The following is a 15,730-nucleotide window of genomic DNA, read 5'->3' as shown; positions in this document are numbered from 1 at the left end:
AGTCCCCAAGCCAAAGTATGGGATATTATGGATCTAAGGATTCTGCTCAGTCTCTGTTGTCCAAGTTGGGCTTCTGCGATAAGAAATTCTTTTTTTCTTTTTTATTTAATAAGAGTTCTGGTCCACAGTCTAGGGCAGGGTTTTCCTTATCGGTCCCAAGGATAGTTCTGCCCAGTCGCAGCCGTCAAAGTCAGTTTTCTGTACATGGTGCTCTTATTTTTCGCTATTCAAAAGACAGTACATCTTCTGGTTTCCATCCGGTGTTAGATGAGGTGATAAGACGACTTGGTCTTGGGTCAAGTTGTCATTTCCTCATTGTCATATCATAACTGGTACAATTAGTGCCAGAGCTGTGCTATCATTCTCCCAATGAAGTTGGTTCCTGGAGTTGTTGCCCACAGCTGTATCAGTTCTACATCTAGGATCTGGGGTTTGGAGTTGAACTGACACTGTCCAATCTCCTGGAGACTGGGTTGTATCCACATGACACATATCCGAGATGGGAGGCACCCTAGTGTTATAAAAAGTGTAAGGTCTTGTCCCTAGAAGACAAGATCTTATTTCTGTCTATGGTTTCCCTGTGCCCATACAAAAACATATGGTTTAATGTTGGATTGCTGGTGCTATTCTGGGTAAGGATGACTGTTTATAATCACACTTTTTGTGGTCCGTTTTTGATCTGCCATTTTATCCCAGGCAAGGCTTTAGTACCAAGCAGCACCGAAAATGATAATGATAGCAAAAATATGAATACATTAAAATAGAACAAATAAATAAACCTGTGTATAAAAAAAAGAAAGAAAACAAGGGTATTTGAAGACAACAGGTGATAGTTGAGTTTGCGGCATTACAGAACCCTATATTGTCCTTGAACTAGGGGTTTCGCTGAAGCTGATTCCGGTACCATGCAACAGTCCATAGTTTGATGTGGGCAAGAGGGGCCACCAAGCATGGGTCAGCAGGAGTGTTGGTTGTAGTTCTTTGTAGAGGCATGAGATGGGGACTGAGAGGGTCTTTCAATGAGGAGCTGGATGGTGGTCTGTTGGGGCAGAAGGTCTTGGTATCTACCCAGTTAGGAACTTAGGATAAAGAGGGTTGAATAAGGGGAAGATAATGGTTCAGGGTTGCGGGATGAGGGGGTAGGAGACACACAGGGGTGAGGGGAAAGCAATACATGATAGAGACTATATACAATATATAAATAGACTGTTTATGGTTTAGTCTTGGAGTCAATATGAAAAGTCACGTCCACACAAAGACTAGAGAATAAAGATCTATTTGAGTCTTTTATCCATATCTTGGGCATCCTGATTCCATTCCTAGGAACAGTCTAGGATCAGGAAAGTTTTTGGATAATGCTTAAAAAGTATATTTGTCGCACGGGCTTGTTTGTGCCCGCATGGTTTTGAAAAATAGTATTACTAGCAAATACAGGGGGACCAGTATACATAGGGGAGGGGTGTCCCTCCTCCACCTGCCCCCCAGGGCCGGCCATAAAGACCTGCCTGGCATGGGGGGAGAGGGTCTCAGTCTCCTGGACCAAGTGTTCAGTCCAGGAGGTCTGTGGCCCGCTGTCTGCCCAGAGACCCTGCCATACCAGAAAACAGAGGGACGGCTTTCCTGGCATGTGCGCTCTGCTGGGTCCAACTGCGAGCTCCCTCTCCAATTTGAAAATTGAAAGGGGAGGGGTTTCCCTCCTCCGCCCGCCCCCCAGGGCCCGAGTTGCCAGGGCCGGCCATGAAGACCCGCCTAGCGTACTCCCTGTAATTTTTTAAGTGTGTTATAAATAATATAAATAACTGTCAAGAGAATTTCAAGTCTTAAGTTTTCAGGAAAAAAAAACCCAGGTACTTAATAATAAATCAGCAAGAGTCCCTTTAAAAAAACGCATCTTTCAAAATGTTAACAAGGGTCCAGGAGATTACTCAAAGATCTGAAGTGCAAGCTTTACTTCTGGACCCCTATAGAGAGTGATCCCTGGCACCAAATGCTCCCCAAGCACCACCAATCCCTGAGCAGAGATCCAGGAGCACCATCAGGTGCAGAACAAAACCAAATATAAAATTAAAAAACCTAAGCAACCTATATGAAAGAATATTTTTTCTTTTTTTTTTTTCTTTTTGGTTTTGGGGTCACTCTCGGACAGGGTTATTTCTGGCTCTATGCTCAGAAATCGCTCCTGGCAGGCTCAGGGGGCCATATGGGATGCCGGGATTCAAACCACCGACCTTCTGCGTGCAAGGCAAACATCCTACCTCCATGCTATCTCTCCAGCCCCAGGAAAGAAAATTTTTTAAATACTTGAGCATAACTGCCCCAAAAGCTAAATTTCCAACAAAGGTGCTAAGAAATATAAAATGGATCAGAGAGATGATGGAAGAAGTTACACACATACTTTGCATGCACGTGGCATGTATTCAATCTTCCAGACAATAATCCCCTGAGCACTGTTGGGAGTGACTCCATGCAGAGAGTGGAAAATAGCCCTAAAGAAGGACAGGATAGGGAGAAATAAAACTAAAAAGGCTAGGCTGCGATGAAGCTCAGTGGTAAACGCTATGCATTGTAAAGCAATACAATGTTGGATCACCAGAACAAAAATATTAACTATTTTAAATTAAGCTGAAAAAGAGGGTCAATAAAAATTATATAAATCTGATTAGTACTGTAGCTACCAAATATACGAGTATAAGCCAATCCCCCAATTTTACCCTAAAAACTGGGAAAACTTAGTGACTTGATTATAAGCCGAGGTGGAAAATGCAGCAGCCACTGGTAAATTTCAAAAATAAAAATATATACCCAAAACAATTACAATAATTGAGGAATCAGTAGGCTAAATGTTTTTTCAACATTTATTGCTAAAGAAAAACTGTAAACTAGCAACAGTAACTTTTTTTTAATTATCTTTACTTAAACACCGTGATTACAAATATGACTGTAGTTGTATGATTTCAGTCATGTAAAGAGCACCCCCCCTTCACTAGTGCAACATTCCCACCACCAATATCCCAAATCTCCCTCCTCCCCACCCCCCTACACCTGTAACTCGAGACAGGCTTTCTACTTCCCTCATTCTTTCACATTGTTAGGATAGTTCTCAATGTAAGTTAGTTCTCTAACTGCACTCATCACTCTTTGTGGTGAGCTTCAGGTCATGACCTTCCAGCCAGGACTCCTCTTTTCTCTCTGAGAATTATTGTAAAAATGTCTTTCATTTTTCTTTTTTTTTTTTATTTTGGGCCACACCCGTTTGATGCTCAGGGGTTACTCTTGGCTAAGCGCTCAGAAATTGCCCCTGCCTTGGGGGAACCATGTGGGACACCAGGGGATCGAACCACGGTCCTCCTTGGCTAGCGCTTGCAAGGCAGGCACCTTACCTTTAGCGCCACCTCACCGGCCCCATCTTTCATTTGTCTTAAAACCCAAAGATGAGTGAGACTATTCTGCATCCATCTCTCTCCTTCTGACTTATTTCACTCAGCATAATGGATTCCATGTACATCCATGTATAGGAAAATTTCATGACTTCACCTCTCCTGACAGCTGTATAGTATTCCATTGTGTATATGTACCACAGTTTCTTTAGCCACTCATCTGTTGAAGGGCATCTTGGTTGTTTCTAAAGTCTGGCTATTGTAAATAGCGCTGCAATGAATATAGGTGTGAGGAAGGGATTTTTGTATTGTATTTTTGTGTTTTTAGGGTATATTCCCTAGGAGTGGTATAGCTGGATATGGGAGCTCAATTTCCAGTTTTTGGAGGAATCTCATATCGCTTTCCATAAAGGTTGGACTAGACGGCATTCCCACCAACAGTGAAAAAGAGTTCTAGGGGCCAGAGAGATAGCATGGAGGTAAGGCATTTGCCTTGCATGCAGAAGGATGGTGGTTCATCCCATATGGTCCCGGGAGCCTGCCAGGAGTGATTTCTGAGCGTAGAGCCAAGAGTAATCCCTAAGCACTGCCAGGTGTGACCCAAAAACCAAAAACCAAAAAAAAAAAAAAGAGTTCCTTTCTCTCCACATCCCCGCCAACACTGCTTGTTCTCATTCTCTGTGATGTGTGCCAATGTCTGTGGCGTGAGATAGTACCTCATAGTTGTTTTGATTTGCATCTCCCTGACGATTAGTGATGTGGAGCATCTTTTCATGTGCCTTTTGGCCATATGCATTTCTTCTTTGACAAAGTGTCTGTTCATTTCTCCCCATTTTTTGATGGGGTTAGATGTTTTTTTCTTGTAAAGTTCTGTCAGTACCTTGTATATTTTGGATATTAGTCCTTTATCTGATGGGGCAACAGTTATTCTAAAACTTTAAATAAAGTGCAGAAACCGTAGCTTTACAGGTAATCAAGCTAAATCACAAAGGTTAAAATCTTTCAAAACTGGATTCCTTCTCCTGATCATCTGTATGTCAAAACAGAGCTTCAGTTGTATCTGATGTGAGGGTATCAGCATAGACATAGCCATCATCACTGCTGTCGGTCTCATACAAAGTGAAGAATATTGTGGGTTAAATAGTTCAGTGGCCCACAGTTCAGTTCAGTGGCCTACCTCTTCAGTTCAGCTGCAACATGCGGACTGAGCTGAAACACCGCCCCCTCCAGCAGACAGGAGAGACTGGAGACTACGTGCATTTGACTTGGTGGCAACCTCTATGACACGAGTATAAGCCGAGTTCAGGTTTTTCAGCACAAATTTTTTGCCAAAAACTCAGCTTATACTCTAGTATATACGGTAAATAAAAACAAATAAATCTGTGATGAATGAGGGGCCTGAGCCAAGGTGCAGGCAATAGATTTGCCTTGCGCGTGCTAACCTTAGGACGGACCAAGGTTCGATCCCAGCATCCCATATGGTCCCCCAAGACAGGGACGATTTCTGAGCACATAGCCAGGAGTAGCCCCTGAGCATCACCAGGTGTTGCCCCAAAATACAAAGCAAAACAGGGGCCAGAATTTGCATGGAGGGTGTTTGCCTTGCATGCAGAAGGACGGTGGTACGAATCCCAGCAACCCTAAGGTCCCCTGAGTCTGCCAGGAGAGATTTCTGAGTGTAAAGCCAGGAGTAAGCCCTGAGTGCTGCCGGGTGTGACTCACCCCCCCCCACACACACACACCAAATTTTCATGCTGCTGCCCAGTTCAAAACTAGTGATGGTCTCTGGGTTTTAGAGAAAAGATCCTAGTGGTTTATCTAGTAAACTCTTTCGAGTTATCCTAAAACTCCATCCCCACTGCATTCCAGCACAACTCTTAACTCAAGTACATTCATCCTACCATGGGAATCCCACCCTTGCATCAGAAACCACAAACCCTAAGTACCAATTCTGCCATTAATGAACTATTTCATCTAGAAAATGCCACCTATTCATAAAGACTCATTCAGCATTGTATAAAGTTTTAATGCTCATGTAAATTCTCAATGTTCACATCTAGTGGGATGATGATGGGATTTTTTTTTTAAGGTTTTTTTGTTTTGTTTTGTTTTGGGTTCACACCCTGTGGTGCTCAGGGGTTTACTCCTGGGCTCTGTGTTCAGAAGATGCTCCTGGCAGACTCGGAGGACCATATGGGATTCGGGGATTCAAACCAGGGTCTGTCCTGTGTTGGTCATGTGCAAGGCAAACGCTTTACCTTACCGCTGTGCTATTACTCCAGCTCCAATCTTGAAACACCGATATACCCGAGAACTTGCGTAGTTCTCTGCACGTATTCAATAGCAAATCACTATAAACTATGATATCAATTAATTTTTTTTTTTTTTAGTTTTTGGGTTGCTCAGGGGTTACTACTAGCTCTGTGCTCAGAAATCACTCCTAGCAGACACGGGGGATCATATGGGATGCCAGAATTTGAACCACCAAATCCCTAGATAGGTTGCTTGCAAGGAAAATTGCCCTACTGCTGTGCTATCTCTCCAGCCCCTCAATTTTTTAATTTTTCTTACTCTTATCTTCTAAGTCAGTCATGAGGAAAAAGAACACTTCCTCATTCATACCTACTTAAAAAAGAAAAAATTCAACAACTGCTTTTTGGGAGGGGGAGGGGCAGAGTCCATACCTAGCAGTACTCAGGAGTTACTCTGAATACAATATTACTCCTGGCTCTGTACCCTCATAGGCTCAAGGAACCTTATGGGATGCTGAGGATCAAACCCTGGTAGGTTTCATGCAAGGCAAAGTGCCCTACCCACATTGCAATCACTTTGACCCCACAACAAATGCTTTTTTTTTTTTTTTTTTTTTTTTTTGGTTTTTGGGCCACACCCGGTGACGCTCAGGGGTTACTCCTGGCTATGCGCTCAGAAGTCGCTCCTGGCTTGGGGGACCATATGGGACGCCGGAGGATCGAACCGCGGTCTGTCTCCTAGGCTAGCGCAGGTAAGGCAGGCACCTTACCTCGAGCGCCACCGCCCGGCCCCAACAAATGCTTTTTGAATCAGTAAAGAGTAAGTGAGAATTTTTATTAGGTGAAGTTATCCTAATGAGAACGAACCAGCTTCTATAACTAGGATCAGCAATGGGTAAATGCTTGCTATCACTGAAATGACAAATGAAATTTAGCGGAATTGTAGCCATTTCACTACGAAACAGTGCAGTCAATAAAACACAAACATCCCTCTATCACCACCCCCACCCCCCCACAAATCCCTCCCCTACCAGACAAAATTTTTCTTCATTCTGCACTATTTGTTGTTGTTTTGGTTTTTGGGTCACACCCGGCAGCACTCAGGGGTTAGTCCTGGCTCAACGCGACATGGGGGACCATATAGGATGCCAGGATCCGAACCGCCGTCCTTCTGCATGCAAGGCAAACGCCTTTACCTCCATGCCATCTCTCCGGGCCCTACTCTGTACTCTTTAGTTCACAGTGGAACCAGAACTTTAGAAGTATATAATTATGTTGAAGAGAGTGGCAAAAGACAGATGGAAGAGGCTGATATAGAAGTCATCATTCCTCTCATCAATAAAACCTGAGTTTTGGCTTTTGAGTTACCTCCAGCAGGCTTAAGGGTCCACATAGTACCAAGGCCTTCTTGCTTTTATAGCAGTGAGCTCAGCCCAAAGATCAATAAATATCCCGGGCAGCGTTTCAAAACGTAGCCTGATCTACTCTTTCCAAATCTACTCAGACAATCCCCAAGCCCCCAGAGTTACCAGTAACTTGAAAAAGGTCTTGCCACCACCATTATTATTGCACTCTTTCACGACCTGAAGACAAACCAGTGTGATTTAAAGTGTCCCGTAGATTGGGCTACAGTGCCAGTGGGAAAGGTACACCATGGATGGCCTCCCGAGCACAGACCTGGGTGAGTCGTGAGCTCAAGCCAAGGGGGACCCAAAAGTCAAAGTAAGACAAATGAAATGCCTCGCAAGGAAGTAAACTGTAGGCCAACTGCTTGGAATTTGGGGGACATCTACGGATGACACCGTGCTCCTAGCTAGGAGGTCCATGATCCAAAGATCACTGAAATTCTTCTGTCCAGAAAACACTACTCTCGTTCACTTGAGCCTTTTGTCAGCGGACATGAGCACAGAAAAGGCGTCACGTTAAATAAATACTGACGGGCTGTGAGATTAAAAAATGTACAGTGTGCCCTAAATCAGGGGTCCTCCAACTGTTTCAACAGGGGGCCAGTTCCCTGTCCCTCAGACCACTGGAGGGTCTGACTCTAGTAAAAACAAAACTTAGGAACGAATTCTTAGGCACACTGCTTAGATCTTATTTTGCAACGAAGAAACGAAACAGATACAGATACAATATGTGGCCCGCGGGCCAGAGTTTGAGGACCACTGCGTGCTCCAAGTACTTTTTAGCAATCTGCGAGGACGGGTCTGGGTGCGAGTCGCGGCCTCGCAGAAGAGCGCCTGGAGCGCGGAGCCGGGAGGCCCGAGCGCGAGCCAGGAAAGCCAGGGTCGCTTTCCGTGCGTGTGCGTGTGCGCGCGCAAGCCCAAGGCCGGGCGGACACGCGGCGGCCGGCGGGGCTGGGCTGGGCTGGGCTGGGGCGCCGCGCCGCGCCGCGCCTTCCCCGGAGCCCCCGGCCCGTGCCCGCGAGACAAAGGCGCCTGGCGGGTCGGCGCCGCGTTGCCAGGACACCGGGGGCCCGGCCCGGGCGGCGCGGAAGAGGCGGCGGCGGCGGCGGCGGCAGAGGGCGCGGGCGGGCGGACTCACACGTGCTGGCAGGCCGCGGTGCGCACGGGCGTCTTGAGCACCTCCTGGCACACCGGGCAGTAGAAGTCGTCCTCGCTGTAGGCGGCGGCCGCCGACGCTTCCTCGGCCATGGCGCGCGGGGTGGGCGCGTCCGGCGGCGAGGCGAGAGGAGGCGCGGCGCGGCGAGGCGAGGCGACGGGAGGCGACGCGGCCCGACCCGACGGCCTGAGCGCAGCGCCCGGCCGGCTGGCTGGCTGCCTGGCGGCCCCGAGGGGGAGGCGACGCGGGCGCCTCAGGAAGCCGCTCCGCGCGCGCCGGGAAGGGGCGGGGCCGAGCGGCCGCACGCGCCCGGCCACGCCCACCACGTGCGCTCGCCGCCCCGGAGGCCCCGCCCCTCCACGGCACTTTCCCGTGCCATTGTAGGCCACGCCCCCATCCCCGCTCCGCCGCTCCGCCGGAAGAGGCGCCGCCGGGCAGGCTACATCCGGCCGAGACTAGTCCCAGGCTCCGCCGGAGGAGGCGCCGCCGAAACAACGACTTGACAGCGACACTAGTCCCGCACCTAGGCTCCGCCCCCAGCCCCGCCCCTCGGCTCCACCTGAGGAGGTGCCGCGGGGCAAGGCACTTCCGGTCCCAAGGAGTCCCGTGATCCTGATCACGTGATCCTCCCCCAGCCCCGCCCCTCGGCCGCATCACAGGACGCCGAGACTAGCTCCTCACCGTGGCTCCGTCCGCCAGAAGACCCACAGTAGCCCCGCCCCCAGGCCCCGCCTTCAGGCCCGGATCGCCCCTCCGCGCCGCCCTCCCTCCCCGGCCCTGCACAGCGCACCCCGGGGGCCTCTGGGCCGCTCCCTCCCCCGCACCAGCCGGCCCCGCCCACTCTCCGGCTCCCGCGACGCCCCGCCCCGCCCACTCGTGCGCCGCGCCCTCCCCTCGGCGCTCACTCGGCTCACTCGGGCCTCGGCGGCGGGACTGCGAGGCGCTCGTCGGCCCGGAGCTCCCGGCGCGCCGCGGTCCCGACGCCGCCCCTGGCCGCTCTTGTGCGGCATCGCGCCGCGGGCCTCGGAGCCCGAGCGGGCGGCCGGCGAGCGAGCGAGCGAGGGAGCGGGGGGTGGGGGGGGCGGTCTCCGCGGCAACCGGCGCCAGGCGCTGGCCCGCCTGTGACCTCCACGCCGACCCCCGCCCGCCCGCCTCGTCCTGCTGCTCCAGGAGGCGCTCGGGGGCGCTCGAGGGCGGCTCGTGGCTCTTCGCTCCCGGCCACTGCCTCGGGTCACCCGAGAACAAAACGAACGGAACCCCAACTCCTTGACGTGAGGGACGCGATTCTTGCCCGAGCGATGCCTGTTTGCGGAAGTTGGCCGTCGGGGCCACACCGGGCGATGCTCCGGCTCGGTTGCGCTGCCGCTGCCCTCAACAACTCCTGGGCCCGGAGACAGCGCAGCGGCGTTTGCCTCGCGAGCAGCCGATCCAGGACCCAAGGGGGTTGCTTCGAATCCCGGTGTCCCATACGGTCCCCCGTGCCTGCCGGGAGCTATTTCTGAGCAGACAGCCAGGAGAACCCCTGAGCACCGCCGGGTGTGGCCCAAAAACCAAAAAAAATTAAAAAAGAATTCCTGGCGGGGTTCGAGGGGCCCCTACGGGATGCCAGGGGTCGGATCTGGGCCAGCTGCTTGCAAAGCGCGGAGCCTGCCTGCTGTCTCTTTCCAGGCCCCGTGGGGGAATGTTGATCCTTGGAAGGAAGAAAACGGTTGTATTCACGAGTCTTCATGCTTCACAGACTTGAGCTGGAAAAGAAAAGCTTTAGGGTTGCAGCGATGTCTTGCCCATGCACTCAGCTGACCTGGGTTGCCCTGTCCCACAAGGGCCCCGAAGTCCGGCTAGGAGACATCGCTGACTGCAGAACCAAGACTAAACCTGAATCCCCACGGCTGTGCCCACCCCCGACAGCGCCGCCCCAAATAGAAAAGAAGCAAAAACATATTTTCCACCATTTTCCTCATTCTGACCACTTCAGAAGTAGTCTAAACTTACTCTAGAGCTCTAACAGAAGTCGCCCCCCGGCAGGCACAGGGACCATATGGGACATCGGGATTCCAACCACCGTCCTCCTGCATGGAAGGCAAACACCTGCCTCCATGCTATCTCGCCGGCCCCTCAGATGTTCTTCATAAAATATTCTTGGAAACCCAGATTTTCGACCAATGTCTCCAGGGACTTTGCAAGGAGCTATAAAATAAAATCCTCCTTGATTGTAGAATGACACCCAGCTATTAGCCCAAAACAAAGGCCTTTCTCCTTCCTTAAACTCTTCCTTTGATAAGTAAAAGCCCACTGGACAAGTGCTTCTGTCTGTCTGTCTGTGTTTCTTTTTGTCTGTCTCTGTCTCCCTTCCTCTTCTGGACAAGTACTGAGAGGGGGGAGAAAGAGACCCTCCTGAGAGGGGGGAGAGAGGGAGAGAGAGAGAGAGAGAGAGAGAGAGAGAGAGAGAGAGAGAGAGAGAGAGACAGAGAGAGAGAGAGACAGAGAGAGAGAGAGACAGAGAGAGAGAGAGACAGAGACAGAGAGAGACAGAGAGAGACAGAGAGAGAGAGACAGAGACAGAGAGAGACAGACAGAGAGAGAGAGAGAGAGAGAGAGAGAGAGAGAGAGAGAGAAGAGAGAGAGAGAGAGAAAGCCCCTCCTGGGATTTGGTAATGGTTTAATAAAGAAAGAACAACTCTGGCTTTTGGCTCAGGACGAGAGCATGAGGCAAAAAGCCATGGATGCTATGATCATCCTTTCCTGACTGGCTTGGTTTATTCTTTTTTCACTGCTACCCTGCTTCTTCAGATCCATCTGCCTAGCAGTGGTCCTCAAACTATGGCCCGCGGGTCACATACTGTATTTGTATGTTTTGTTTCTTCATTGCAAAATAAGATCTATGCAGTGTGCATAAGAACTCATTCATAAGTTTTGTTTTTACTATAGTCAGACCCTCCAATGGTCTGAGGGACAGTGAACTGGCCCCCTGTATAAAAAGTTTGAGGACCCCTGGAAGGGGTTAAAAACAAGGCATGTGGGGCCTGGAGCAATAGCACAGCAGTAAGGTGTTTGTTTGCCTTGCAGCCAACACAGGACGGACAGTGGTTCGAATCCCGACATCCCATATGGTCCCCCGAGCCTGCCAGGAGTGACTTCTGAGTGCAGAACCAGGAGTAACCCCAGAGCGCAGCCGGGTGTGAACCCTCCCCCCAAAAAAAGAAACTCAGCATGTGGGGTTAGCTCACAACTCATGGATTTTTATTTTACACTTGATATTCAAACAGGGCCAGCTCCAATGACTCACTTTTTCTCCAACAAGACGTAAATTCAGCCGTGAAAGATATGGCTGCACTGGCCCATGCAGCACAAAGCTGGCCATCTCAGGAGACAGTGATGCAAGCTCCCACCCTGTCAAAGCTACACGTGCCTCCATCAACCAGAATCACCGTTTTCCCCAATGGCCTGCCTCAGCACTGACCTTACAGTTCTCTGTGGGGATGCAAAGCTGATCACACTTCAGGTACGTTTGATGTTGGGCAGATCTCAAAGGGCTTTTATGTGTTTGTTTTTGTTCTCTTTTTTGTTTGTTTTTGTTTTGGGGCCACACCCGCTCAGGGGTTACTCCTGGCTATGCGCTCAGAAGTCGCTCCTGGCTTGGGGAACCATATGGGACAGTGGGGGATCGAACCGCGGTCCGTCCTAGGCTAGAGCTGGCAAGGCAGACACCTTACCTTTAGCGCCACCACACCGGCCCCCCCCCTTTTTTTTTTAACCATACCCTGACTTTGCCCTCAGAAATCACTCTTGGCATTCTCAGGGGACCATATGGGATACTGGGGTTTGAACCCTGGCCTGTCCAGAGTTTGCAGCGTGCAAGGGAAACACCCTACTGTTGTGATATCACTCACTCCAGATCCACCATGGCTTTTTCTGGAGCAAGTGCAGGAACCCTCTCCCCATACTGTATTAATGACTTCATTGGTGATATAATAATTTCCACAAATGAGCTTGCTACTGAACTTTACTTTTCTTCTTCTTCTTCTTCTTCTTCTTCTTCTTCTTCTTCTTCTTCTTCTTCTTCTTCTTCTTCTTCTTTTTTTTTTTTTTGGTTTTTGGGTCACACCGGCAGTGCTCAGGGGTTACTCCTGGCTCTATGCTCAGAAATTGCCCCTGGCAGGCACAGGGGACCATATGGGATGCCGGATTCGAGCCAATGACCTTCTGCATGAAAGGCAAACACCTTACCTCCATGCTATCTCTCCGGCCCCTTCTTTTTTTGTTTATAAAATATTTAAGCATCATGATTAAAAGCATGATTGTAGTTGGGTACTGTACTTTTTATTTTTTTCCCTTCCATTTTATTTTTTCCCCATTTTTCTATAACTTTGCTTTCACTTATCTGGAACAAATGTATTATAATCAACTATGTCAACTATGTGATGCAATTTCTTTTTTTATTTGTTTTGTTTTTTTGTTTTTGTTTGTTTGTTTTTCCGGGCTACACCCGTTTGATGCTCAGGGGTTACTCCTGGCTAAGCCTCCTGGCTAAGTGCTCAGAAATTGCCCCTGGCTTGGGGGGGGGGAACCATATGGGACACCGGGGGATCTAACCACGGTCCTTCCTTGGCTAGCGCTAGCAAGGCAGACACCTTACCTCTTGTGCCACCTCACCGACCCCTGTTTTTAGTTTTTTTGGGTCACACCCAGCAGTGCTCAGGGCTTACTCCTAGCTCCACGCTCAGAAATCGCTCCTGCTAGGCTCGGGGGACCATATGGGATGCTAGGATTCGAACCATTGTCCTTCTGCATCTAAGGCAAACGTCTTAATGCTGTGCTATCTCTCCGGCCCTATTTTGATTTTTTTGGGAGAGGGTACACACCTTTTAAGGAACCCCAGAGGGTTCTTTTGTGTCAAGACCAATTGGTCTGTGACATTTAATCCAGTTGTTTATCTTTTTTGTTGTTTTGGTTTGGTTTTTGGGTCACACTGGCTCCATGCCCAGAAATCGCTCCTGGCAGGCTCGGGGGACCATATGGGATGCCAGGATTCTAACCACGTCCTTTTGCGTCTAAGGCAAACGCCTTACCGCTGTGCTATCTCTCCAGCCCCATTCTCCAGTTATTTATATTTCACATGAGAGGAAGCATCCAATAATTCTCTCCTATTTCTTTTTTATTTCACTTAACATAATCACGTTAAATTCTTCATTCTATGTTATTTACAAAGATATTACCTCTTGTTTGGTTTGGTTTGGTTTTATTTTGGGCCACACCCAACAATACTTAGGGCTTACTCTTGACTCTATACTTAAGGATACACTTCTGGAGAGCTAAGGGTGAACCATAAAGGTTGTTAGGATCCACTGTACTATCTTTTCAGCCCCATGTTTTGAAATTTTTAAAAGTGAGAAATAGGGGGGCTGGAGAGAAAGCACAGTGGTAGGGCATCTGCCTTGCACATAGGTGATTCAGGACGGATGGTGGTTCAAATCCCAGCATTCCATATGGTCCCCCGTGCATATCAGGAGTGATTTTTTGAGCACAGAGCCAGGAGTAACCCCTAAGCACTGTTGGGTGTGACTCAAAACCAAAAACAAGCAATAAATAAAAGTGAGAAATATTATTTTTATTTTGTTGAATTAATCTCAATCTCTTCTTTTCCCTATTTTACTTCAATATGCACTAAGGTAGATGAATTTCTCAAATTTAGTAGGAAACAGTTTCTGTAAACAAGTCTGAGAAAGGGAAACTCTTCTCAGACACCATCTTTCTACACACCACTCTAATAAATTATGAGTTTTGCCTCAGCTATGTCCATTAAGAGGCAGCACACATTCACAATTTTAAAAGAAAAACCACAACAGGCCCATCTGGATGAGCCATTTCCATTTTTCATCAATAATACATGCATTAGCATATAAATCAATTACATTTAAGGAGGTGTTAGGCAAATTCTTCTGATGGGCTTCAGAAAGTGCTTTTCTTTGCTGTTCAAAAATCAGATAGGAGTTCAGAATTTCATGGATTGTTCTGTGTACATTTGGAGTCAGCTCAAACTTGAGCAGCTGCACAAGGATTTCCAAAACAATGACTAAGTATAAAACTTAGAGGATAAAAGTTTGAAACTGAATTCAGCAGTTAGTACAACAAGGCAAAACAAATACATTTTGTAGGTTAAGAACAAAACAAGTCACCACTAATCTTTTTTCGGGGTGAGAGGGGGTTGGGGCCACATCTGTCAATGCTCAAGGATTACTCCTGGCTCTGCACTCAGAAATCGATCCTGCCAGGCTCAGGGATATTGGATGCTGGAGATCAAATCAGGGTCAACCGCGGACAAGGCGGACAAGGCAAAAGCCCTACCCACTGTGCTATTGCTCCAGCCACTGTCGCCACTAATCTTCAGGAGATAAACATTTTAAATGGTAAGAATAAAGTGAATCAAACTTTCACATATTTACAAAAGAAAGTTGCACATTTCTCAAAAGACCTTTTCCTTGAGATTCTGCAGAAACAGCTGATTCCTCAGCAACATATAAAAACAAGTCAATTTGTTGATAAAAACTACAAAATTGGGCCCGGAGAGATAGCACAGTGGCGTTTGCCTTGCAAGCAGCCAATCCAGGACCAAAGGTGGTTGGTTTGAATCCCGGTGTCCCATATGGTCCCCCGTGCCTGCCAGGAGCTATTTCTGAGCAGACAGCCAGAAGTAACCCCTGAGCACTGCCAGGTGTGCCCCCCCCCCAAAAAAAAAACCTACAAAATTAATAGCTGACTTGTAATACACTGGTGATGTATTAATTTTTTCCCAAAGATCAATAAGTTAAATATTTTATACAATAGGAGATTAAAATAAGAGTTTCACAACCGGGGGCCAGAGATATTGCACAGTGGTTAGTGTTTGCCTTGCATGCAGCTGATCCCGGCATCCCATATGTTCCCCCGAGCCTGCCAGGAGCGATTTCTGAGCATAGAGCCAGGAGTAACGCCTGAGCGCTGCCCGGGTGTGACCCAAAAACAAAAACAAAACAAAACAAAAAGACAGGACTGAGGCTGAGGACCCTCAAGTTAAAGGGGCTTAGAATGTTGAGGGCCCACGGATCAGAGACTTGGAGTCCTTGGCTTAAGGTAGGCACACAATTTACACATTTTTTAGCCCTTCTATTTAAGGCACATATCCATATTCCTTCAAGGCAATTATAAGCAAAGCAGATATTAGATTAAGCCTTGTATCTTATTTACAGGCCCTCCAGAGACCCAGGGGGAATTTTCCTAATCTCATTCTGGACACTGGGTGGTTCTGATCTCTATTTTGTTTTCCTAAATTCAGGCTCCCACTGTGTAATGGCACCGCCCTGCTTCACAAGTGATCACTCCTGGTGGGGCTCTGGTTCCACTATATGGACTGCTGGGGATCAAATCCAGGTTGACTGCATACAAAACAAGCATCCTGCCAGCTTTGCTATCCCTGCAGCCCAGTGTTTGCATTTTACCCCCTTTTTGGTTGTGGTCACATCTGGCAGTGCTCAGGGTCTTTTCTTGGCTCTGTGTTCAAAA

General features: G+C 48.5%; 1 protein-coding gene across 1 annotated transcript in view; it reads right to left on the bottom strand.

Moving 5' to 3' along the window:
• Nucleotides 1-8,283, bottom strand: part of RNF138 (ring finger protein 138) — a 37,108-nt gene extending 28,825 nt beyond the window's left edge. The window contains exon 1 of the mRNA XM_049770220.1: nt 8,174-8,283. Coding sequence (XP_049626177.1) covers nt 8,174-8,283 — 110 coding nt within the window. The remainder of the gene's footprint in view (nt 1-8,173) is intronic.
• Nucleotides 8,284-15,730: the final 7,447 nt, after the last annotated feature.

The sequence above is a fragment of the Suncus etruscus genome, chromosome 3 (assembly GCF_024139225.1).
Source record: "Suncus etruscus isolate mSunEtr1 chromosome 3, mSunEtr1.pri.cur, whole genome shotgun sequence".
In the NCBI taxonomy this organism is placed as follows: domain Eukaryota; kingdom Metazoa; phylum Chordata; class Mammalia; order Eulipotyphla; family Soricidae; genus Suncus; species Suncus etruscus.
The sequence above is the reverse complement of the archived record's forward strand: the minus strand, read 5'-3'. Positions and strand labels throughout refer to the sequence as shown.